This window comes from Carcharhinus amblyrhynchos, chromosome 1 (genome assembly GCF_965287045.1).
Source record: "Carcharhinus amblyrhynchos chromosome 1, sCarAmb.v2.hapA, whole genome shotgun sequence".
Taxonomy (NCBI): domain Eukaryota; kingdom Metazoa; phylum Chordata; class Chondrichthyes; order Carcharhiniformes; family Carcharhinidae; genus Carcharhinus; species Carcharhinus amblyrhynchos.
Window position 1 is genome coordinate 101,803,640 of NC_137324.1, and position 24,377 is coordinate 101,828,016.

At 42.2% G+C, this 24,377-nt stretch overlaps 1 protein-coding gene across 1 annotated transcript in view; it reads left to right on the forward strand.

The window, feature by feature from the left end:
• Nucleotides 1–24,377, forward strand: part of LOC145349929 (protein FAM184B-like) — a 215,271-nt gene that overhangs the window by 169,064 nt on the left and 21,830 nt on the right. Inside the window, exons 9-13 of the mRNA XM_080198605.1 lie at nucleotides 303–453; nucleotides 3,656–3,868; nucleotides 8,373–8,557; nucleotides 11,933–12,079; nucleotides 12,924–13,041. Coding sequence (XP_080054731.1) covers nucleotides 303–453; nucleotides 3,656–3,868; nucleotides 8,373–8,557; nucleotides 11,933–12,079; nucleotides 12,924–13,041 — 814 coding nt within the window. The remainder of the gene's footprint in view (nucleotides 1–302; nucleotides 454–3,655; nucleotides 3,869–8,372; nucleotides 8,558–11,932; nucleotides 12,080–12,923; nucleotides 13,042–24,377) is intronic.

Sequence of the window (24,377 nt, forward strand, 5' to 3'; positions counted from 1 at the left end):
CCCAGGTCCCCAGAGTATTGACCTGAGTCTCTGGATTACTAGCCTATAGTGACAATACCACTGTGCCACTGCCACTGCCTCCCCTCAATGCTATGACCACTTTTAAAATGAGAAGACATGCAAATAAAGGACATTAGATGCAAATCTGTTAGGATTTTCCTAGTTCACTGGTTTCACTATATTCTCTTGGTGGTATCCCAGTTTTCCAGCAATTTTCAATCTGTGACTAGAACTGGAGAAGCTTTTCAGCAGACTGATTCAGGATCAAAAGGTGATAGTTGTCCTTTTAATGTCCCTCTTAGATCTGACAGTGACAAACTACGGGAACAGTTGGAGCGAGAATATACAAGTGACAAACAGTCCGCTTTGGCTCGCCTGCAGCAGGAGAAAGAGAACGAAATGAAAGATTTACAGGAAAAGTGGCAAAGCGTAACAATAGCGCTTGAAACAGAGGTAAATGGAAGAAAGAATAATAGAAACATATAAAAGGAATGGTTTACAAAACTGCGTTCTTGACAGGGAGCTTTCCTGCCAGGAGCAATTAAATCGGTTGCATAATTTCCATGATTTTCTGTCCATTTAAACTGTAATCATGATTTGTGAGATGATTGATTCTTAAGTGGCTGTGGATTTCAGGAGATCGATACCAGGATCAGCTCCCCCTCCTGATATCAGATTGAGTCCCAGATTATTTGAACTCCCAGGCCACTTTGTACCCTCCAGTTATCCTCCTGATATGGGTGTAAGGAGGCAACCAACTGGTGTCTAACATGTGAAGGTTGGATGGTCACCCACAGACACACAGGTAAGCCAGGTGTATAGATTGACTGCAATCACTCTATAGTAAAGTGGAACATGGTTGAGTCAAAGCAGTTTGGTGCTGCGGTGACTGTGTCTACAAGAAGCATTGCTGTAGCAATACATTGCGGATCTTGTTGTTGGAGCCTGAGCCTGTGTGGCAAACTCTCTAGAGAAGCACATGTTGTACACTGCTGTTCAGAGAAGTGCAGTTATATTGTGCTGTGCCTGAAACTCATTAAGAGATCCCTCTAAGCTCCCTTCAAAGAACAAAGAAAAGTACAGCATAGGAACAGGCCCTTCGGCCCTCCAAGCCTGCACCAATCATGATGCCTGCCTAAACTAAAACCATATGCATTTACGGATTCCGTATCCTTCCATTCCCATCCTATTCATGTATTTGTCTAGTTGCCCCTTAAATGCCGCAATTGTACCTACTCCCACCACTTCTCCAGGCAGCACGTTCCAGATATTCACCACCCTCAGTGTAAAAAAAAATTGCCCTGCATATCTCCTTGAAACTTTTCCCCATGCACTTTAAACCTATGTCCCGTAGTACTTGACTTTTCTACCCTAAGAAACAGCATCTGAAGATCCACTCTGTCCATGCCACTGATAATCTTGTAAACCTCTATTAGATCACCCCTCAATCTCTGTTGCTCCAGTGAGAACAAACTGAGTTTATCCAACCTCTCTTCATAGCTAATACCCTCCAAACCAGGCAACATCCTGGTAAACCTCTTCTGTACTCTCTCCAAACCATCCACATCCTCCTGGTAGTGTGTTCCTTCTACTTGTTTTCTCTGCAGCTTGAGCTCTGTTCCTTCCTCATATTGCTGCTTCTCTTCCTAGTAGAGTGAAGAAAAGATGGATTGCCAGAAATTACTAAGAGTTGAGTAGATCACACAGCCAATATAGAACCATAAAACCACCTAAGTAGACAAAAATAGCTATCTAATACCAGTAAAGTAACTTCCCAAGGACTTAATCACATGACAGCAGGTGAGTACCTCTTTACACACAGTTGAATATGGCAGCTTGTACTAACCATGATTTTCTGGGTGAGTTCCAGCATTCTTCTATACAAAATATGATGGGGATGGAAAGGAGAAGTGGGGGTATTGATTAAATAAAACACTACAGTGCTGGAGAAAGAGGATGTCGCAGAGGGCTCAAGGATAGATTCTGTTTGACAAGAGCTAAGAAATTTAAAATTTTTTTTTACATTGCTCAGTGTAATCCATGTGCAACCAACTGGTTGGAAGGAACATATTTGCAAAGAAGTTATGGAGAGGTGCAAGGATTATAGAGCCCTTATAATGGGGGGTGGGGGGCTTCAATTATCTGAATATAGATTGGGATAATAGTAATCTATTTGATTTATTATTGTCACATGTAGTGAGATACGGTGAAAATTACTGTTGTGCACCATACAGAAAAAGAAAACATTCATAGAGTGCATAGGTGAGAAGGAAAGGAGAGGTGCAGAATTTAGGGTTACAGTCATAACTAGGGTGTAGACAGAGATCAACTTAATGTATGGTAGGTCCATTCAAAAGTCTGATGACAGCAGGGAAGAAGTTGTTCTTGGGCTGGTTGGTACGTGATCTTAAACTTTTGTATCTTTTTTCCGACGGGAGAAGCTGGAAGAGAGTATGTCCGGGGTGCGCAGGATCCTTGATTATGCTGGCTGCTTTCCCGAGGCAGCAGGAAGTGTCAATGGAGTCAATGGATGGGAGGCTGGTTTGTGTGATGGACTGGCTACATTCACAACCCTTTGATATTTCTTGTGGGCTTGGGCAGAGCAGGAGACATACCAAGCTGTGATACAACCAGAAATAATGCTTTCTACGGTGCAACTGTAAAGGTTGATGAGAGTTGTAGCGAACATGTCATACTTCATAAGCTTCCTGAGAAAGTAAAGGCGTTTGTGGGCATTCTTAACTACACCGTCAGCATGGAGGGACCAAGACAGGTTGTTGGTGATCTGGACAACTAGAAACTTGAAGCTCTCGTCCACTTCCACTTCATCACCTTGATGTATACAAGGGCATGTCCTCTACTTTTCCTAAGTTGATGTCTATTTCCTTCATTTTTCTGACATTGAAGGAGAGATTATTATTGTCGCACCATTAAATCATATTCTCCATATCTCTTTCCTGTACTTGGTCTCATCACTGTTTGAAATCTGACCCACAGCGAAGGTGTCATCAACAAACCTGAAAATGGGGTTGGAGTGGAGTTTGGCCACACAGCTGTGGGAGCACAAGAAGTATAGTAAGGTGCTGAGGGCAAAGTCTTGTGGGGTAAGGATGTTGAGGGTCATTGTGGAGGAAGTGTTATTGCCTGTCCTTATTGATTACAGTCTGTTGGGTTATGAAATCTGTAGAAGGGTGATTTAGATCTGAAACATTAACTCTGTTTCTCTCCACGGATGCTGCTAGACCCACTGAGTTTATTCAGTATTTTCTGTTTTTGTTTCAGATTTCCAGTATCCAAATCTGCAGTATTTTGCTTTTATCAAATTCCAATATGTGTTTCTTTATTCATGATAAACCAGAGACTTCAGCTCAGTTTAGCTGATTTTATTTAACTTTATTGAATGCACAAAACTGATTTTCAGAACTGCCTTGAGTTACCTCTGTTTTCTGAAAATTGCTGAAAATTCTGAATTCTTGAGGTGTTTTAGGAACCTTTCTTTTACTCTTAATGGTCAATTTATTAGCTTTGATGACCTTCTATTGGGCCTCATAAAGAAATCAATGGTATTGATCCTGAAAATTAGAGATGTTGAGGAATGGATTAAAATGAAGCTAAAGCGTCAATGTCTTGAATTTTGTTTCTGATTTTATTTCAGCTCGCAAATATGAAGAAGAACATAGAGCAACAAACAAAGTCTTCACAAGATGCTCTCCAGCTGCTTCAGTCCCAGTTCAACAAAGAAAGAGAAAAGCTCCTGGAAAATGTTCAATGCGTCACAACATTAAATCAGGATCTGAAATCCCAGCTTGAGACCCTAAAGGAGCAGGTCTTGAAAAATGAAGAAAAGAGCAAACAGCAGAAAATAGTGGTAAGGACTTGTTTATAATTGTCTTCTCAAAAGGAAGCCACATTTTTTCAGCACACGCCCAGTGTAAGCCCACCAACAGTGAGGTGAAAGACAGGAAAACTGGACCTGGACTGTCCACCGAAACATGGCCCCCTGTGTCAGAGGATGGATGCATGTTCGGAAAAAAAAGTCCCTGTCCAAGAGTTTCCTTTATCTTCAACTGGATTCTGTTGGATGACCAGTTTATCAGGAGAAAACAGATGCGCTGATCTCCTGGGCAATGGATGAGGAAGGCCAGCTGGGGTTCCAGATCTGTGTACTGGATTAGACATCCAAAAGCATTAGCCCTCCTTCCAAATCATTGGGCCTTTCCACAAGGACAATGATAGACCTACACAAGATTCAATTGTGGAGTGAGGTTGCAGCAAGCTAAATGATGGGTGGTAACTTCTGCCCCCTTCATCCCAACCCACGTGGTCCACTTTGGTAGGAAGAATGGTAGGAAGGACTATTACTTACGTGGCGAAAAACTGCAGCAGGCGACGGTGCAGAGGGACCTCGGGGTCCTTGTGCATGAGTCGCAAAAACCCAGCTTGCAGGTGCAGCAGGTGGTCAGGAAGGCAAATGGGATGCTGGCCTTCATAGCGAGGGGGATTGAATATAAAAGTAGGGAGGTCTTGCTGCAGCTGTATAGGGCATTGGTGAGGCCGCAGCTGGAGTACTGTGTGCAGTTTTGGGCGCCGCACCTGCGCAAGGATATTTTGGCCCTGGAGGGAGTGCAGAGGAGGTTTACTAGGCTGATACCGGAGTTGAGGGGATTGAGCTATGAGGAGAGGCTGAATAAACTAGGCTTGTACTCGCTAGAGTTTAGAAGAATGAGGGGAGATCTCATTGAGACGTATAAGATGATGAATGGGATGGATAGGATAGAGGTGGAAAGACTCTTCCCGCTCAAAAAAGACAGTAGGACTAGGGGGCACAGCCTCAAGATAAAGGGGAGGCGGTTTAGAACGGAGTTGAGGAGGAACTTCTTCACTCAAAGGGTGGTGAATCTCTGGAATTCTCTGCCCGTTGAAGTGGTGGAGGCTGCCTCGCTAAATATTTTTAAGAAGCGGGTTGATGGGTTCTTGATAAGAGAGGGGATTAAGGGTTATGGGGAGAGGGCGGGAAAGTGGAACTGAGCCACAACAGATCAGCCATGATCTTATTGAATGGCGGGGCAGGCTCGAAGGGCTAGATGGCCTACTCCTGCTCCTATTTCTTATGTTCTTATGTTCTTATGTTCTTTATCATTTATGTGCAGGGGTTTATTATTAGTCATTTTGTACCTTCCCTGACTCCAGATATTCCAGAGGGCTTAGCAGTGGAGATTGCCAGCATATTATGAACAACTTGCTTCAAACAGCCCTCGGAGTTTCAGGGCTCCATCCCTCCACTAAATACTATACACTTCAACATTGTCCAAACAGAAAGCTCACTGAGGCTTGTAGTAACCTCTTCAGGTTACAAGACAAAGCTTTAGAGTTTTCCTGCCGAATGGCCCACCACAAAATAATTATAGGAAATGGGGGAAAGAGGAACAGAATCAGTATGCATTTCTACAATCTGATGAAAGGATCAATAATTATGGAAAAAAATGATTTTATTCCCATTTTATGTTGAAAGAGAAATTCTGCTTTTTAGATTCAGCATGTATCAAATATATTGTCATTGCAAAGTATGATGTGAATGTATTCTCTGTTTCTCTTCAAGCATCAAACTATTGTTATTGAAATTCCCTGATATAATAATCCTCCCATTACTTTTCCCACGGATGGTGGTAAACATGCTTTCTTTTATGGAATTAAGCTACGATCTGAGAAACAAATATTCACAGTTAAAGCTAAAATATTTACCTTTGTTCCTCACTTTGCTGATAGATGCTTTCCTGGTGGGATAGGATACACAAATATAGACGAAATAGACTCAGAATCAAGAAGAGCATTGGAATTGAAAACTAAAATACTAGTGTCAGTTGTGGACTAGATTGAAACTGTCGAGAAGCTATCAAAGTGCCTGTAATGTATTATTATGTATCTAAATATGTGCATAAAATTATACATTATTAATATTTGAAGCTATACATGTTCTTAATGTATGCTGTTATAGGTTATTTTTAATACCACATTCCAGTCTCTTGGACTGCAAATGAAGGCTTAAAAACATGCCTAAGGCTTAAAAACATGCCTAGAACACCAACATAGTCGTCCTCTTATTGGCAAGTAGCATTGAGATTTTCACAAGGTCTAGCTGTAGATTTACACCTGATATTCAATCTACCCTCACAAGATCAACAAGGATTCTCAGAGTATTTGCATGGGCATGATGTGTAGCTATAGTGATCTGGTATTTACTTAGCTTGGGGTGCCCCAGTGATTCAGTGAGTATCTGAGCAATAGAGACTGAGAAGGTCACAGTTTCAAGCTTTGCTCTGTACTGAGTTAGCAGAACTTCATTAGAACAATGGTAGATTAGCCTAAAATTGACCTTAGTGTTCCTGAGATGGGGAGAGGAAAATCACCTACAATTCCTGCTCCTAATTGCTATTCATCAACTGCTGCTGTATGGACATCTGGATGTTAGAAATGAATAACATCAGGTCTTTCTGTGGTACCCTTTGCAGTTGAATAGCCTGTTGGCACATGCTCCCTGTTGAATTACGTCCACTTGGGTGTTACACTGTATCTCAGCACAGTCAATATCCTCAGAAGAAGAGAGAAAGGGAGGGGATAAAAATAAGATAACAGAAAAAGAGATACTTAAAAGTGAGAGATGATTGTGATCAAGCCTAGTGCTGCTCCTCTCATGCTCATTGCACTCCTCACTGAACCAGGGTTGATCACCCAGCTTGATACTCATGATAGGGTGAGGGATATGCTGGGCTGCGAGGCCACAAATTGTGGTTGAACACAGTTCTCCTGCTACTGACCCCCAGCCCTCATAGATGGCCTGTTTTGAGCTGCAAGAGATGTTCTTATTCTATCCAATATAGTATGGTGGTACTACCACAAACATGGTGGAAGGTGCCCCAAGAGTGAAAATAAGACTTTGGTCACATTTTCACCTTCATTTCAGGAACTACAAGTCAGGCCATTTCCAAACATCGCAATCCTAACTTCTAAAGGTCAGCCCACTCACCCGATATTTTGGTTTCAGTGTCCACTGCCTCCCAATGCATGCCTGGCATGGCAACAAAGGCGGGCAGATGATGAGGGTGACAGGTTAGCAGGTTTGCTGGTCCTGTTCAATTCATGATTGTTGGGCCCTCTATCCTCAGTCCCATCTCCGCATCCCCCAGTGACAGCCATATCCCTTCCATTAGCCTTCATATCTCCCATGTCCCCTCGTATTTCCCATGCCTATCCATGACCCCTCTTATTTCTCAAGCCTCCCCATATGTATCCTCCACACAATATCCATTAGCACCAGAAATCATGAACCACGTAATATTACTAAATCTTTGAAGGTACTCTCCCTGATAGGTTCTCATAAAACTGTTAATCAGCCAATGGAAGTCCTATTCAGGAAACTTCAATGCTCTTTACAGCTTTTAATCTTGACTCAATGAACTTACGGGTATCAAAATACCACTTCAAAGAAAAATAAAGTCATCATAAGCCCATGAAACTGTCAATCAAATAAAACTAGCTATCCTATTATCACTGTGCAAACAACCCCCAATGAGCTGAGTCCACTACTCAGTCTTGGAACTCAGCCAGGCATTCATAATGAAACCATCTGGCAGCTGCCATGAACAAAAGATGGCATAACAGATGGCAAATGATGGATATTGACGTTTCCCACACAGACTATTCGGTGCTCTTGCCAATCTTAGCATTTCTTCCAAACAGTGTTCAACATCAGGAAGTACTGATTTATCAACTGAAGGAGGAAGTAATCAACAGGTTTGCTCATCGATGCTGGACCTGCTACTATGAAACTTCATGCGTTCTTGAGCTAATGTTGGGGAATTCAAGGAACTCTTTCCCGACTGTATACAGCTGTAACACCACTTCTGTGGGTTTGTCCTGCAGGACAACCCTGGGACAGGGATGCGAGTGCCTGGGACATTAACTCTCCAGTATCACTCTTGGAACAGACTGTTGCTTGTCTGTTTTTTCAAATCTCCAGATGTCAATAAAGAGACTTTGCAGGATTGACTGGACTACATGATGCCAAGTGGTCCATCTGCTTTGATTCCTATTAGGCTTCATATGATGGGTAGATATAAAAGTGTGGATTTCAGAGAATTGAATTAAAATTTTCTAGCCAATGTGATGGGATTTAAATTCTTATCTCTAGATCATTAGTCCAGGCCGTTATATTACTCATCCAGTCACGTAACAACTCCGCTCCTCTCGTAATGATGCCTGTTAGATGTGAATAATGTGGGTTCTTTCAGGATTGTCATGACTTGTACTAACAAACAAATCTAGTAGTTATGGGAATAAGCAATTGGTTACAGGTGTAAATCTATTTTTCAAAGGAGGATAATTACCAGAAACAGATGAAAGCTCTCAAAGAAAATCTATCGACGTCCCAGGCTGAAACCTCCGAGCTGCAGAAAGAGAAGACACTTCTTCAGAATGCTGTGTCACAGCTCAACAAGGAGCTAGAGTCATGGAATCAGAAAGCTATCCAGGACAGAAGTAAAGAGGAGCAACATCAGAAGTTGGTAGCTCATTTACCAAACAAATACATTGACTGAATTTTGTTTAAATTCTTTTGTATGTTTGGCTGGTGAAGAAGTTATATAGATCAGCATCAAGATTATCAATCCATTTAACAGCTTCAGCTGACGCAGTGTGGATGTCACCTGGAATGGATGTGTCAGGGCTGAAGTTCAGTATGTGGACTATGGTCTGACTTGGATGGTCACAGTCACAATTTGAGTTGCTCCTCATGTTCCACTTGTGGAGTAAGTGGCCACATCTTCCCTGGCCCAACCTCAAGTGGCTGAGGATTATCCAGATTCTCTGTGAATATTTGAAACCTGGGACTTCACCACTTGAGTTAGTTACCAGCTTGTGGATGCACAATAGGTGCATCATTGAGAAGTGGGACTGTTACCAGTTTGCAATGTGTGATGTATATTCCAATAGGGACTGTGATATTTCAGATGACCGAATGTGTTGGGGGGGGGGGGGGGGGGGTGGTTCCTGAGGTCCTATGTCAATGTAAGCACTTGATTACACATTGTGTTCAGATAATCTGTTTTTTGATGAAGCAATATTCAATGTGACCAGAAGTAGACTATTTGGCCCTTTTAGTCTGCTGTGCCATTCAATGGGATCCTGACTGACTTAATGTAATAAACCCTCAATTCCACTTTCCTGCCTTATCGCCAACCATAACCTTTGGTTCCCTTACTGATTAAAAATCTGTCTATCTCAGCATTGAGCTTAACAACCCAACACTAACTGGTGGAGTGCAAAAGCGATCAGAGCATGGTCCTCAACTATATGTGTTAGCGTACAAAACCACTCAAGCTGTGTTTTTCTTTATCCTTATTCTTTATATTCCATCCCCAATTGCCCTTGAAAAGGTGGTGATGCACCTCCTTCTTGAACAGCCCTCATAACTCCCCAGAGGTAGACATCTCCCACCTTTGTGTGGGGGCTCCTGAATCAAGTTGAGCAGCAGTCGCTCTGCTAATGGATGAATCAGGGCATGTGAAGTATTAGGTAGTATGTTGACTTTGCTACCCCAATGACAGAAAAGATGTGCTTTTTTATTCAAGAATGGCAAAGGTGTGGATTAAAAGAATATCACTTTCAGATTTGTTCCATGGAGTCTTCTCTTAAACCATGCTTATTTACAATGTACATAAATGATCTGAATTTAAGATTTGAAGGTAAAAAGCTATCATCTTTGGCTCCATCTGCCTCTCCTGCAACTGGTTTAGGTCAAACTACAGTGCAAGAAACTTCAGTGTCTGATTTACTACTGTACTGAGTTTCTGACCCCATTACTTTACATCTCAAAGACTGCTTAATTTGACCTCCATAATATTGCATAATTTAGCTCCTAAGGATAGAATTTCTGAACAATCATTAGGGGTGTTCAAGATGGAGTTAGATGTCAAAATCAGAGAACTAAACAATTAGAGTTGATCTTGGGTAGTATACATCTGTCACATATTATTTTTCCTGCATGAATATTGAACAGAGCATATAATGGGCAACCTATGCCATATCACCATTTTGAGCTCCTTCCCAAGATGAATAAACAATTCATGACATTTGATGGGTCACATAGGCCTTACTGACATAATCTTAACTAAGGCAGCAGTAAGGGCATTTGCACTTTATACAGCAGTAGGGAGGGGGAGAAAATCTGCCAATCACATATTGATTCCGAATAAACTCATGCTTTCCGCTTCTATGAAGGTGCAATACAATTGATGATATGTATCACTGACAGAATGTATGTGCTGTCTTATATTTCCCATGAACAATATGTTTGTTTATGGAAAGAGATGTATGTTTTCTTACAGTGCATATTACAAGTAAATAATTCAGCAGCAAGCTTTTCTGAGTTTAAAAGTGACGGCAGTTATTTATTCTCACACCTACCCAAAATTAAATGCAAGGTCAACCACAGGCCCCTCATACATACAAAAATTACATACAGATAAAGGTAATGTACTATTACAGATGTTTTGGTCTCTACTTTATAACCTGTGATCTCCCACATGGTAGGCCTAAAGTTTCTTGTATGTTTGGATGCTTTGAAGTTGAAGGGAGGATTTTGTAAAGTGAAAGTATGAAGCAGTTTGTGAGTTTCCTATATTTGAATAGCTAAGAGACTAGTTCTCAGATTTTTAAGCCTGGGGAGGTTTGGGGAATTTTCTCAGTTTGGATCTATTGCTTTCACGATATTACTATTAATTACCTGGGCTGTTTGATAACTTGTAGCTAGATTGTGGTCTGGTTTTCTGAACAAATGATGACTGACAACTAACTGCAAACAGCTTTTAGCTGAATTTTAAAACATGACTGCCCATATGTGTTTTTTTTTCAAAACTTCAAGCCCTTTTCTAAATAAGGGATGGTGTTGATTTCACATCCTGTGTTGACATTTGAGTTGCACCTAGTCTGGCTTGGGTGGGAAAAGCCATCATGATATAATGATCATGATGGGAGCCATTTGCTTCCATCTATTATCAATTGAATTTTGACTTTCCCTTTTGTTCAGTATGAAACAGTGTCTGATAGTCTGAAAATTCTACAGCACTTTGGTGTTAGTCCATCCTTAAACATAAAGACATGTGAATTCCCATGATGGCTATCTATATTTAATTAGGCATTTGCCTGACACCGGAAACTGATTGTAGTTCAAATATCAATGGTCACATGATTTTCAACAATCATTTTCATATCTTGTTTGCGTTCAACCTTTAAAAATATTAGCTAAAATTTACACTTCTACACTTCATGTCTGAGTTCCTCCCAGCATTGAGGGAACAGCTTTCACTGTTCACCTCATGTAGAGTTGCCCAGAAACACGCTGTTGGTTTGTCAGAGAGATTTCAGTGATCCTGCATCCCTTTACAGTGGACCTGGAGCATCTATGAGGGGAATAAGTAGTAGAAGGGCTCTTCAATCATCAGATTTAAGATTCCTCACTTAAATACAAAGACTAAACAAAAAATATAAATTATACTTAAATAATTGTGCAGTAAGTTAAATAAAGATTGAATATACGGATGGTTTTAGGAGAGAATTTGGCTTAACTTTAGTTAAACTTTGAACTTAAAAGAGGACTGCTCTCTCTAATTTATTTTTTAAGCTGCAACATTTATTTTCTTCTGAACAAGTGGGACTCCACATGTGGAAAATAAATTGTCAGGGCCAGAGACATTATTCATCAGAAATCGGCACTTATCTGTAAAAAAAACACACATTTCTAAATGTATGAACCCTATCTTTTCCAATCAATAGTATTGTATGACTGGTGGATAACTTCTATAGGTTTATGCCATTGTGTTTTTCTTGCATAGAATTGCCACAATATTGTCTTATTTCCACTTAATCAATTTCAAAGGTCTCTGGAGAAAGAGCTGAAGGCCGAACACGACAAAGAAATCAACTTCTTGAAACAAGGTCACCTGAAAGAAATCCAAGGCATTGTGTCGGATTTCAGCAGCTCCCAAACCCGTCTCCAAGCAAAGATAGTTTCCTTGGAAACTGAGTGAGTGTTGCGTTCCCTGTTTAAGTACAAATCTACTTAGAATGGAAAAAAAATCAGAATTTGTTCTAAATGTTAAAAGCCACACAAATAAACAGTAGAGTTTGAAATTGCTGAGGCCAGAGTGTAGTTGCAACACCTGCCAAAATTCATTTGATTTATTATTGTCACATGTTTTAGCATACAGCGAAAAGTATTATTTCTGGCACGCTATACAAAGCATACCAAACATAGAGAAGGAAAGGAGAGAGTGCAGAATGTAGTGTTACAGTCATGAGTTTTAAAAGCACAGACCGAGAGTAAAAGATAGAATTAGAGGGTACACTGGGGACAGCTTGCAAGACGCCACCAAGCTCCAGCCCCCTCTTGTAAAACATACTGGGATGAAAACCAGTCCCAAGCCCCATTTTCTGGGATTTCTGGCCAGTTTATAGTGAACAAGTGAGACAACTGCAGAAATTCAATTGCGCTATTACATAGATGAAGCTATGCAAAACAAATTGCCAAGATCTTATTAACAGCATAGCACCACAATTGGAATCAACTTATTTCCCTTGTCTCGATTCACATCTTCATCTGAAATTTGTTCCACTTTGATGTGTACTATTAATAATACCTCATTGTTTTCAGACTTGGCATCCTCTTCTTATTTGTTGTGTACAAGAGACACAACAGCAAGATGTTTTCACCCACTATGGGGTGGAATAAGCAGCACACTATTATTTCTTGTCACAGTGTTAACTCTTTTTGAGCATTATTATATTGTCAAGTTGCAATATAAATTATTATTACAATGTGTTGATAAGTGACTCATAACAGTCTGTGACAAACCTGTAATTATTCGCAGAGTGAAAGAGATGGAAGAAAAATCAAGGAAACATGAATCTAAACCAGAAGATTTACACCACATTAACAAACTTCAAGATAAGCTATCTGAACGTGACCAGGTTATCAAAAGACTTCTGGTAAGTATGTTCAGATAGAGATCAACAAATTCCAATCTAGACTTGGCATCCTTTGAAAGATAATCCATTCTCATTCAACCAATTTAATTAATGTCTGAATTAAAGTGTTTCATTTATTTATAGGTCTAGCATTAAATGTTACGTCTGTAATGATCTCCATCATTTTAAGGAATTAAAACAAGATTTGCTTTCAAACATATACATGCTTTATAATAACGAGTACCCTGAATTTTTCACTTCATTAATGTTAAATAGGAAAATGGACATTCAAGGGCCAGCTGTCAAGAATTTTTTCACAAAAAAGAACAACATTAATCTGATGTTCAAAACTTCAGAATCAAAGATTATTTTCTCTGTCGTGTCTGATGAGCTGCCTGCACAGCTATTCTCCATGACAAACCTTTACTGGGGAGATAAAGGTTCAAATGCAGTTCAGGGAAAGGGGATGATTATCTTCCACAGTGACAGCTGTCATGCTTCAGTAGGAAACCTTTATCACAAAAATGCTATTCACTTCAACAGAACATTTATTTCTGCCGAAGACAAATGTTTGAAGCTGTGCAATTAACTGCATTCTGACACAATTGGTTTTCTTCCTTGCTCAAATGTGACAGTGGATAAAAAGGGAGTTGGATACATTTGTTGAGCTTCCAGAGTCTGTCATTTTGCAAACTGGTCATTGTGAAGTTTCAATCCATAAAGCAAAAAGAGAAGTGGGACTTTACCTCCGAGGTGGTGGAGTACATACAAGAGTCTCAACCGTACAACAGCTCATCTTCGTAAGATGCTTAATACTTCCAAGCACATTGTAAAACATCAGGGTTTTTTTGCCGTAAATGCCATTAACTGCAGCTTGTGATGCCGTTACTGTTTTCTGGTTTAGCAATGCCACGTACAGATTTTTATTGTTTGTCTCTTGTAAAAGTATTTGAAATATTACTGTTTTGTGTTTGCCAAGATGTTAAAATGCTTTGGTAAAAGGTGTATTTTGACCTTGGTTAAAAATCACCTCAGCATGGACATTCTGGCAGCATTGTTTTGCCACCAGAAATCTGGTGGTGTGAGAGATCCAAATCTTGAGGATGGATTATTAGCATACTGGGGGCATGCATCCATGCCTGGAGGAACACAGCAAGGGAGGCCCATCAACTGTCAAGATTCGAAAATCATACCAGTGTCTTGTCACTCAGTGGAAAGGATTGTTATTAGACATTATCAGTTTGGGGCTCATTTGCAGCCTGGAGCTGTTATTGTATTCTTTTCACATATTCATGAAGGGCACACATTAATAGGAATAGAAGATTTAGCCCATTGAACAGACAGACGTTTCTGAGGCCGCGAGCAAGACTCTAGGGTGGTTTGCTGCGTCCCTGGTGCCAGGGTCTTGAATGTCTCTGTGTGGGTTAGGACATCCTGAAACAGGAGGGTAAACAGACAATTCAGTGAGGTAGAAGGGAGCTAAAAAGCAGGCTGCCTAGAGTTAGTAATCGCTGGATTACTCCCCACGCTACTCGCTAGTAAGGCTTGGAACAGGAAATAGTAAGTTGAACACAAGGCTAAAGAGCTGGTGTAGGAGGGAGGGTTTTAGATATATGGATCACTGGAAGTCTTCTGGGGAAGGTGGGACCTGTACAAGAAGGACGGGTTGCACCTGAACTGGAGGGGCACCATATCCTGGGTGGGAGATTTGTTTGGGAGGGTTTAAACTAATGTGGCAGGGGAGTGGGAACCAGAATAGCAGGCTAGTAAGTTTAGGGACTTTGGGAAAAAAAGTGAGACTGAAATAAACATAGTGCAGAGTAAGAGCGGGCAGAGCCTTGGTGGGACTGGAAGTCTGGAGTGCGTTTGCTTTAATGCAAGAAGTATAATAGGTAAGACAGATGAACTGAGAGCCTGGATTACTGCATGAAATTAAAATGTTATTACTGTTATGGAGGCGTGGCTAAAGGAGGGACTGGACTTTTAGCTAAGCACTCTGGGATATTATTGTTTTAGACAGGACAGAAGGGGACAACAAAAGTGGGGTGGGAGTAGTGGTAGTTAGCTTTGTTGATTAGGGAGGACATCAAAGCTGTATTGAGGGAGGTCACAATGGAGGGATCTTGAGGCACTATGAGTGGAGCTCAGGAATAGGAAGGGTGAAATCACAATGTTGGGAGTGTACTAGAGACCTCCCAGCATCCCACTGGAGACAGAGGAGCATTTGTGAGTCAGATACTGAAAAGGTGTGAAAAAAGCAGGGTAGTTGTGGTGGGTGACATATTGACTGGGACTCCAGGGGCTTTTTGACAATCCAACCAGGGAGGGGCTGTAATAGACTTGGTATTGGGGAATGAGCGGGCAGGTGATTGATGTTTCATTGGAGGAGCATTTTAGGCTTAGCGAATGTAATTCCATAAGAATTCAGATATTCATGGATAAGGACAAGAGTGGCCCTCAGGTGAGGGTGCTTAATTGGGTGGGGGCCAATTACATCTAAGAGACAGGGACTGGGGAATGTAGATTGGGAGCAGCTATTTGAGGGCAAATCCCACATTTGGCATGTGGGAGACTTTTAAAGGCCAGTTGATTGAAGTGCAGGACAGGCACGTCCCCACAAAAATGAAGGATAGAAACAGCAGGATTCGGGAACCATGGATGACCAGGGAAATTGTAAACTTAGTCAAAAGGAAAAAGGAAGCATACAAAAGGTCTCGGTATCTAAAAACCACAAAGCCCTTGAGAATAGTGAAAGTAGGAAGGAACTTAAACATGAAATTAAGAGGGCTTAAAAGGGCCATGAAATGTCTTTAGCAAACAGGGATCAAGGAGAATCCCAAGGCTTTTCATGCAAACATTAGGAGCAAGAGGGTAGCAAGAGAAAGAGTAAGCCCAAACAAGGACAATGGAGGGAAGTTATGTGTGGAGCCACAGGAAGTGGGTGAGATCTTCAATGAATATTTTGTTTTGGTATTCACCAAGGAGAAGGACATGACAGATGTTGAGGTCAGGGAAAGATGTGTGAACATTCTAGAAAATGTCAATATATTGAAGGAGGAAGTGTTGAGTATTGCAAGGTTGACAAGTCCCAGGGCCAGATGGGATCTACCCCAGGTTACTGCGGGAGGCAAAGAAAGAAGCAGCTGTGGCCTTAACAGATATCTGCACATCGGCTTTGACCACAGGCAAGATTCCAGAGGACTAGAGAATAGCCAGTGTTGTTCCCTTGGTTAAGAAAGGAAGCAGGGATAATCAGAAATTATACTCTGGTGAGCCTGGCGTCAGTGATGTGGAAGGTTTTGGAAGAGACACTGAGGGAAATGATACATGCTTATTTGGAAGAAAATGGACTAGTTAGTGACAGGCAGCATGGTCTGTATGGGGAAGGTCATGTCTCACCAACTTGACTGAGTTTTTTGAAAGGGTGACAAAGATAATTGAGGAAAGGTTTGTGGATGTAGTTTATATGGGCATTACTAAGGCATTTGGCAAGGTCCCACATGGCAGACTGGTACAGAAACTAAAATCACATGGGATTCAGGCTGTGCTGGCTAGATGGATACAGAAACTAGCTTGGTTATTAGAAGACAGAGTAGGGTGGAAGGGTGTTTTTCAGAATGGAGATTGGTAGCCAATGGTGTTCCACAGGGATCAGTGCTGGAACCCCTGTTGTTTGAAGTATATATGAATGATCTGGAGAAAATGTGGGTCTGATTGGTATGTTTGCAGGTAACACAAAGATTAGTGAAGTTGTTGATAGTGCCGAATATTGTCAGAGGATATAACAGGGTATAAATAGATTGGAGACTTGGGCAGGTGGAATTTAATGTGAACAAATGCGTGATGATGCATTTTGGAGGATCAAATTTAGTGTGAATTATACTGTAAATGGCAGAACCCTTTGGAACATTAACATACAGAGGGATCTAGGAGTGCAGGTCCACATTGACTAAAAATGGCAACATAGGTGACTAAAGTGATTTTAAAAAAATGGCATGCTTGCCTTCATCAGCCGGGACATTGAGTACAAGAGTTGGGAAGTCATGGGGACGATTTTCCCAAAAGCGCCGAACTGGCAGGAAAAGGGTTCTAAATCCCAACTGTTTTGTCAGTTCAGCATCTCACCTGAACCTCCGCACTCTGTGCATTACAGAGGTCCCAGTCGTGAATCTTATTAATAGCCCAGGGGGATGGGGCCAATTTGCGCCAGAATCTGACAGCTTTGGAACTCTGTGCATGCACAGTGGTCCTGATCTGTCAGTCACCCCATTTGCTGGCCAGCTCAATTGCAGTATTGCCCCTCCAGACTCCCTCCCATGGCCCAATCACAGCCCCCACAATTCCTGGGCCAGCCCTGACCCCACCACCTCCCCGCCCCCCCACCCTCCCCCCCAGCTTGGCATGTCCTGATGTACAGCCCAACCCCCCCCCCCGCCCCCACCAGAAATGGCGATTCCGCATCACCCCCCACAACCCACCCCCCCCGGCAGACCACCCACCCCCATCCCAATCGCTGCCCTCTCTCCATCCCACAGCAATCCTGTCTGCAGAGTGGCAGTGGGACCCCCCCCTACCCCCACTGATCACCCATAGAACCTGCCCTCTTGGCACTGCCCAATGCCTAGTGGGCAGTGCCATGGTGCCCCCTGGACATGAGTACTTTGCCCCTTGGGCAGTGCCAGGGCACACAGGCTGGCACTGTCAGGGTGCCCATGCCCAGGGAGCACCACCCCCCCCCAACCACTGCCCGACCCCAATTGCCCCTCCTTCATCCTGGCAGGGTCTCCTGCTAGTCTCCAGGACCTGAAAGTTCCCAATAATGAATTAATAAACGTATTTAAAATGCATTCAAAAAAGATTTAAATTACTTACCTACCTTCCCGCCAGTTCCCAGCATGGTCTGATAGGCAACTGTTCGCTGGCTCTGGGAGATGCGCATGCGTTCCCGGCAAAGCGCAAATCCCCATTCAAGGCCGGCAATGGGAGAATCACAGCCCACGTTGCAGCTATATAAAATCATGGTTAGGCTGCATTTGAAGTATTGCGTACAGTTCTGCTCACCACACTACCAAAAGGATGTGGAAGCTTCAGAGAGAATGCAAAGAGGACTCACCAGGATGTTACTGGTCTCGAGAGTGTTGGCTATGAGGAGAGATTGAATAAACTAGGATTGTTTTCACTGGAAAGAGGTTGAGGGGAGACTTGACAGAGGTCTATAAAACTATGAGAGGCATAGAGAGGGTGGATAGTCACAGGCTTTTTCCAAGGGTGGAAGTGTCAATTACAAGGGGCACAGGTTCATGGTGAGTCAGGGAGAGTTTAAGGCAGATGTTTGAAAGAAGTCTTTCATGCAGAGAATGGTGGATGCCTGGAACATGGTGGAAGCAGACACAATAGCAACATTTAAGAGACATCTGCATGGGTACATGAATAGGGAGGGAATAGAGAAATACTGATTAAGGACAGAAGGTTTTTTTTAAGATTAGTTAGGGCATCATGATTGGCACAGGTTTGGAGAGCTGAAGGGCTGTTCCTGTGTTGTACTTTTCTCTTTGTTCTTTGATCCTGTTTTACCATTTAATTACATCATTTCTGACATGTATCTTTGCTCCATCTACCCGCTTTGGTACTAAAGCCCTCAATTGTCTTGTCTAAGATATGTCAATCTCAGTTTAGGCATTTTCAATCTACCTTGAACTTTTTGGGCAAGAGTGTTCTAAATTTCCTTTGTGTAAAGAACATAAGAACATAAGAAATAGGAGCAGGAGTAGGCCATCCAGCCCTTCGAGCCTGCCCCGCCATTCAATAAGATCATGGCTGATCTGTCGCTGCTCAGTTCCACTTTCCCGCCCTCTCCCCATAACCCTTAATCCCCTCTCCTATCAAAAACCCATCAAAAGAAGCCAAAGCTATGCAGCTGTTTTCATAACTTGATCCTTTTATCCTTCATATAATTCTGGTGAATCTGCACTGCACCCAGCAAAGGCGAATATATGCTTCCTGAAAATTAAGCACAGAACTGTAAATGAGGTCTAACCAGAGCTCTGCATAGCTGTAACATAACTTCTACCCCATGAGGAAGGCCAGCATTCCATCAGCCTTTTAATTCCTATTTTGTACATGTTCATTAACTTTTGTGATTTCTATACTTGGACTCCTTAATTTCTATATTCCTTCACCATTCTTTGCTTCCCACGATTTAGCAAATACACAATCTAGATTTCTTAGACCAAAAGTAAATGACCTCACGCTTCCCACATTGAATTCTTACCTGCCATTGTTTTGCCCGCTCACTCAATCTGCATACGTCCCTTTTCAACTTTCTGCTCTAACTGTATTGTGCCACTTAACGTAGTATCATCAATCAAGTTGGATATAAAACTCTCAATGTCATTACCTAAGATGTTTACAAATATAGTGAGAAGCTGAGCATGCATAGAACACCAGCGGCCACCACAGTACACGTTCTGCCAATTGTAGTACATGTACATTATACGCTCCTACTTGCCTATGCAAATAGGTAGTGTCAAATTCCGTTGCTTGCACTTTTGTTAAAAGTTGAACCTTATTGATTGGCTCCTTGGAGCCCATATAAATAAAATACATAGGCATCCTCTTAGCTCCTCAAAAGAAGGATAGAACCATAGAACCAAAGAACATTACAGCATAGAAACAGGCCTTTTGGCCCTTCTTGGCTGTGCTGAACCATTTTTCTGCCTAGTCCCACTGACCTGTACCTGGACCATGTCCTTCCACACCCCTCTCACCCATGTACCTGTCCAAGTTTTTCTTAAATATTAAAAGTGGGCCCGCATACACCACTTCATCTGGCAGCTCATTCTACACTCCCACCACTTTGTGTGAAGAAGCCCCCTGCAATATACCGTTTAAACTTTTCCCCCTTCATCCTTAACCCATGTCCTCTAGTTTTTTTTCTCCCCTGGCCTCAGTGGAAAAAGCTTGCTTGCATTCACTCTATAACCATCATAATTTTATATATCTCTATCAAATCTCCTCTCATTCTTCTAGGCTCCAGGGAATAAAGTCCTAACCTATTCAACCTTTCTCTGTAACTCAGTTTCTCAAGTCCCGGCAACATCCTTGTAAACCTACTCTGCACTCTTTCAACTTTATTAATATCCTTCCTGTAATCAGGTGACCAAAACTGCGCACAATATTCTAAATTCAGCCTCACCAATGTCTTATACAACCTCACCATAACATTCCAACTCTTATATTCAATACTTTGATTTATAAAGGCCAATGTTCCAAAAACACTCTTTACGACCCTATCTACCTGTGATGCCACTTTTAGGGAATTATGTATCTGTATTCCCAGATCCCTCTGTTCTACTGCACTCTTCAGTGTCCTACCATTTACCTTGTTCTACCTATGTTCTACTTTGGTTTGTCCTTCCAAAGTGCAGCTTCCAAGGCTGCTGCTAAGCTCAGCAGAAGAATATTACCAGATTTACCGATGTAGAAGCAGGCTGAAGAAATCTTTCCCCCTATCCTCATCAAGATTTATTGTGGCAGTGAGTAAGGATGGAGGGCCGGAAAGGTATGGGCGGGATCCAGCGGCAAAGGTAGATCACCACGGGTTGCCAGCAGGATCTTCTGGTCCCGCCAAGGTCTGTGGCAATTTGTATGGTTTGCCCAACTCCTCCACTGAAGAACCTGCCCCGAAAGAGTCACCTTTGGCGGGACCAGAAGATCACACTAATGGGAAGGGCCAGAAAATCCCGCCAATTCTAAATTCCAATTCCTCTGCATTGGAAAAAACAATGGTCGGAATTTTCTGGATGTTCATGCCAGCGGCTCTTTTGGTCCCACTGATGGTTCCCAGCAGCATGGGGTGCAGTTGGTGGGAAATCCCATTGACAATGGTTGGAGCAGAGGATCCCACTAGTGGTGAATGGTGTTGTGCCTCCCACCATGAGGAACACGAGGAGGCCAGAAAATCCCTTCCCATATCTCTTGGCTCCAATCTCAATACTATACAATCCGTCTTGTCACTGAGCTAGACATAGATTGATCTGTTGATAATTTAGAATAGATGATTGCATGCTGTATCAAAATTTGGACCCCTAACTGATTAGCTTCATCGAAGTATCATACTGTGTAAGACAACTGATGAAGGACGAATAATGAATGCAAGGTTGGTTTGGTATTCTAGACTTTTGCTTCAGTTGCTTTCATCTGTTTGCTAAAAGAAGAAGTTGAATTAGGAGAGGGGAACATCCAGAAGAAAGTGAACCTGGCTAGCAAAAATAGCATGAAGCACATTTGGAAGTATTAAGACCGTCAGAGGTTTAGAAGAATGCAAGTGCATCAGAAGCACGATGTACATCAGAGAGATTACACGAGCAGTATCAAAGCCATAAAAACAATCGGAGAGATATTTAAAACTTAAGACATGGCTGTTAACTTGAAATTGTATTATACTATTAACATAGACAAATATGCCATGGTGCTTCATGGAAGACAGTAAAAATGGACACCAAACTAAAGGAGGATAGATTACAAGTCACCCAGATGGGTTTGAAGGAGGATGTGGAGAGACTGAGTAAGTTAAGGAGAGAATTTTAGAACGTCGAACAGAGGTATCTGGGGCATGGTCGCTATTGGTGGTGATTAGGGAGAGCAGATGCACAAAGAGGGTAGAGTCAGAGATGTACAGAATTTCCAGAAGTAACACTGAAGAGAGTTCCAAATATCAGAAAATTGAGGCCATTAAGGAATTTAAATATAAGAATGAGAATATCAAGTTTAAAACCTTACAGGATTAGGACTTCATGTAGATCACTGAAGAAGGGTGTTGTTGGTTGGTGAGATGTGAAGCAGGTGGCAGATGTTTGGATGAACCGAGATTCAACTGGGGAAGCACTGGAATAGTCTGGAGGCAATGGAAGAAGATTTCACCGGCAGATGGGCTGATCTGGAATGATGTGGTCAATGTTACGATGACCCAAATAACATCCAACGCAGAATTTCAAGTCTGACAGGAGACAAGAAAGATGTCAACAGCCTGAAGATTGGGAAAGTACATGAAAAATAAGTGCAAGAGAATAATGAGGGGTAGAGTCACTTACTGATGGAGGAGGAATTTGAAACAGATCTTTCAAAAGACAGAAGGTAAGAGTCATCAGGCCAGAGTTTCTCCCTGTGGTTGCGTGGGTTTCCTCTGGGTGCTCCGGTTTCCTCCCACACCCCAAAGATGTGCTCTTAGGCTGATTGGTGTAACAAATTATCCCTAAACTATTCTCCCTTGAATCTGGTTTCCAATGGGGGTACCATACGCACACACACGGGTCTAGGTATGTGTAGGAAAATGCTTTGTTGGGATGGCGGCACGGGCTCGTTGGGCCAAAGGGCCTGTTTCCCGTGCTGGGTTGTTCTTTGTTCTAGTTTCAAAACCCAAGTGAGGAGGACCAGAGGTGGCAGGGCCAGAATGTTTACCGCAGCTAGGGTGCTAAGATATTTTTTAAGTGGCTAGGTCAAGAAGAGAATGGCTACTCACACAACACACAGGCAGATAGTCAGTAAAGGTAATGAAGACACTATTGCAGCCTCTCTCCTGTGAGGATTGGAACTTTCCAGTTAGCAATCAGGCCCTATGTAGTGGACAGAAACAGCCAATGAAAGGAGATGAACCACCCACCCCCCACCCGCCAGTGACAGATAGAAGGGGGGATGGCGGGGAGTGCGCGGTGACGCCCAGTATACCACTGACACCACTATAGCCTCCATATCATGATGGGTATGAGGATGACTTGGCAGCTGTGGCCTTTTTGTATTTTAAAAAGGATTCAGATGAGACTGCCGTCTTGAAACTCTGTCTCTCTTTTCCATACATTGATAACTCACACTTCATCAGGAGCCTGCCTACCATCTTCAATTGGACAGTGAGCACGGTCTCTGACCATTCATCCGTCTGAGACTGAAAAATGTGCTGGGATCCAATTTCGACACAGTGAGGGGTCTGGACTCAGAGGTTCTTCCAACATCGGATTCCTGACCCTGGAAGACAAATCCAACCATGGAGAGGGAAATGAGAAAATATTGGGCACAGAACACAATTTGAGTTTTCCAATAAATTGAAGATATGATTTCAAAGAATGTCTTGCGTTATGAGTGACCTCGAAACTTTGGCACAATTTAGCAAATAGCATAAATGACAACCATGAGCACTGCAGCACAATGCAGTAGTCTGACTGCATTAGTTCAGTGACCATCATTGTGCTGAGATCTGTAAATTCATTTATAAAATTGCCCATTTACCAAAGCACTCCCATTTCAAATAATTGCCCTTAACACATTGAAATGTCTTTAAAAGATTTCAACTTTAGAAATTTCAAAAGGTGCTAAAAATTTGTTCAATGTGTTTTTGAAAATCTCTCACTTGAAGTTAATGGAAATAAAAATCATTAGTGATGCAAAAGGAGCTGCCAACACACCACCAGTTTCACACTATCGTACATAGTTGAGATCGATCCTTTTGAATTGCTATTTGGAATCTTCCAGAGCATACAGTGTTAGAGATTTCAAACGGGAAAAGGAACATCAGCCTTAAGCAGACTCCTCCGTCGCTCTAGAATCTGCCACAATGATGCATCGATCCATTTCCTTGTTGTAACTCTACATTTACTGGACCATCAGTTTCATTCCTCTGATGATAACCATCACTGCAAACCCTATGTAATAAATAGGGGCTGAAAGTGCATCCCCCACCAATGTTGTGATTACTGGTCCCATGCCAGAATTGTAAAACATTAAATTTCCCATTCTGTGCTGCAGCGTTATCTCCCTTTGGAGAGGATACAGAAAATATTTATGAGGATGTTGCCTGGTATGGAGGGCGTTAGTTATGAGGCGAGGTTGGAGACACTGGGTTTGTTCTCACTGTTGAAGTCTACAAGATTATGAGGGACATGGACAGAGTGGATAGACCGCCACCCATCCTACCCACTTAGCTTACACTCCTACCTTCCCAGGGTGGAAGAGTCAATTACTAGGGGACATAGGTTTAAGATGCGAGGGGCAAGGTTTGAAGGAGATGCACGAGGCAAATTTTTTTACACAGAGGGTGGTGGGTGCCTGGAACTTGGGGTGGGTGCCAGGGGAGGTAGTGGAAGCGGATACGAGAATGACTTTTAAGGGGCGTCTTGTCAAGTACATGAATAGGATGGGAATCGAGAGATATGGTTGCTGGAAGAGTAAGGGATTTTAGCTTGGAGGGCTGAATGGCCTGTTCCTATGCTATAATTTTTAATGTTCTTTGTTCTTATTTGAATATTCAGACACATCAGGGTGAGGCGTCCATAGAAAGAAGGGAGGGGGTGACTTGGTGAACATGC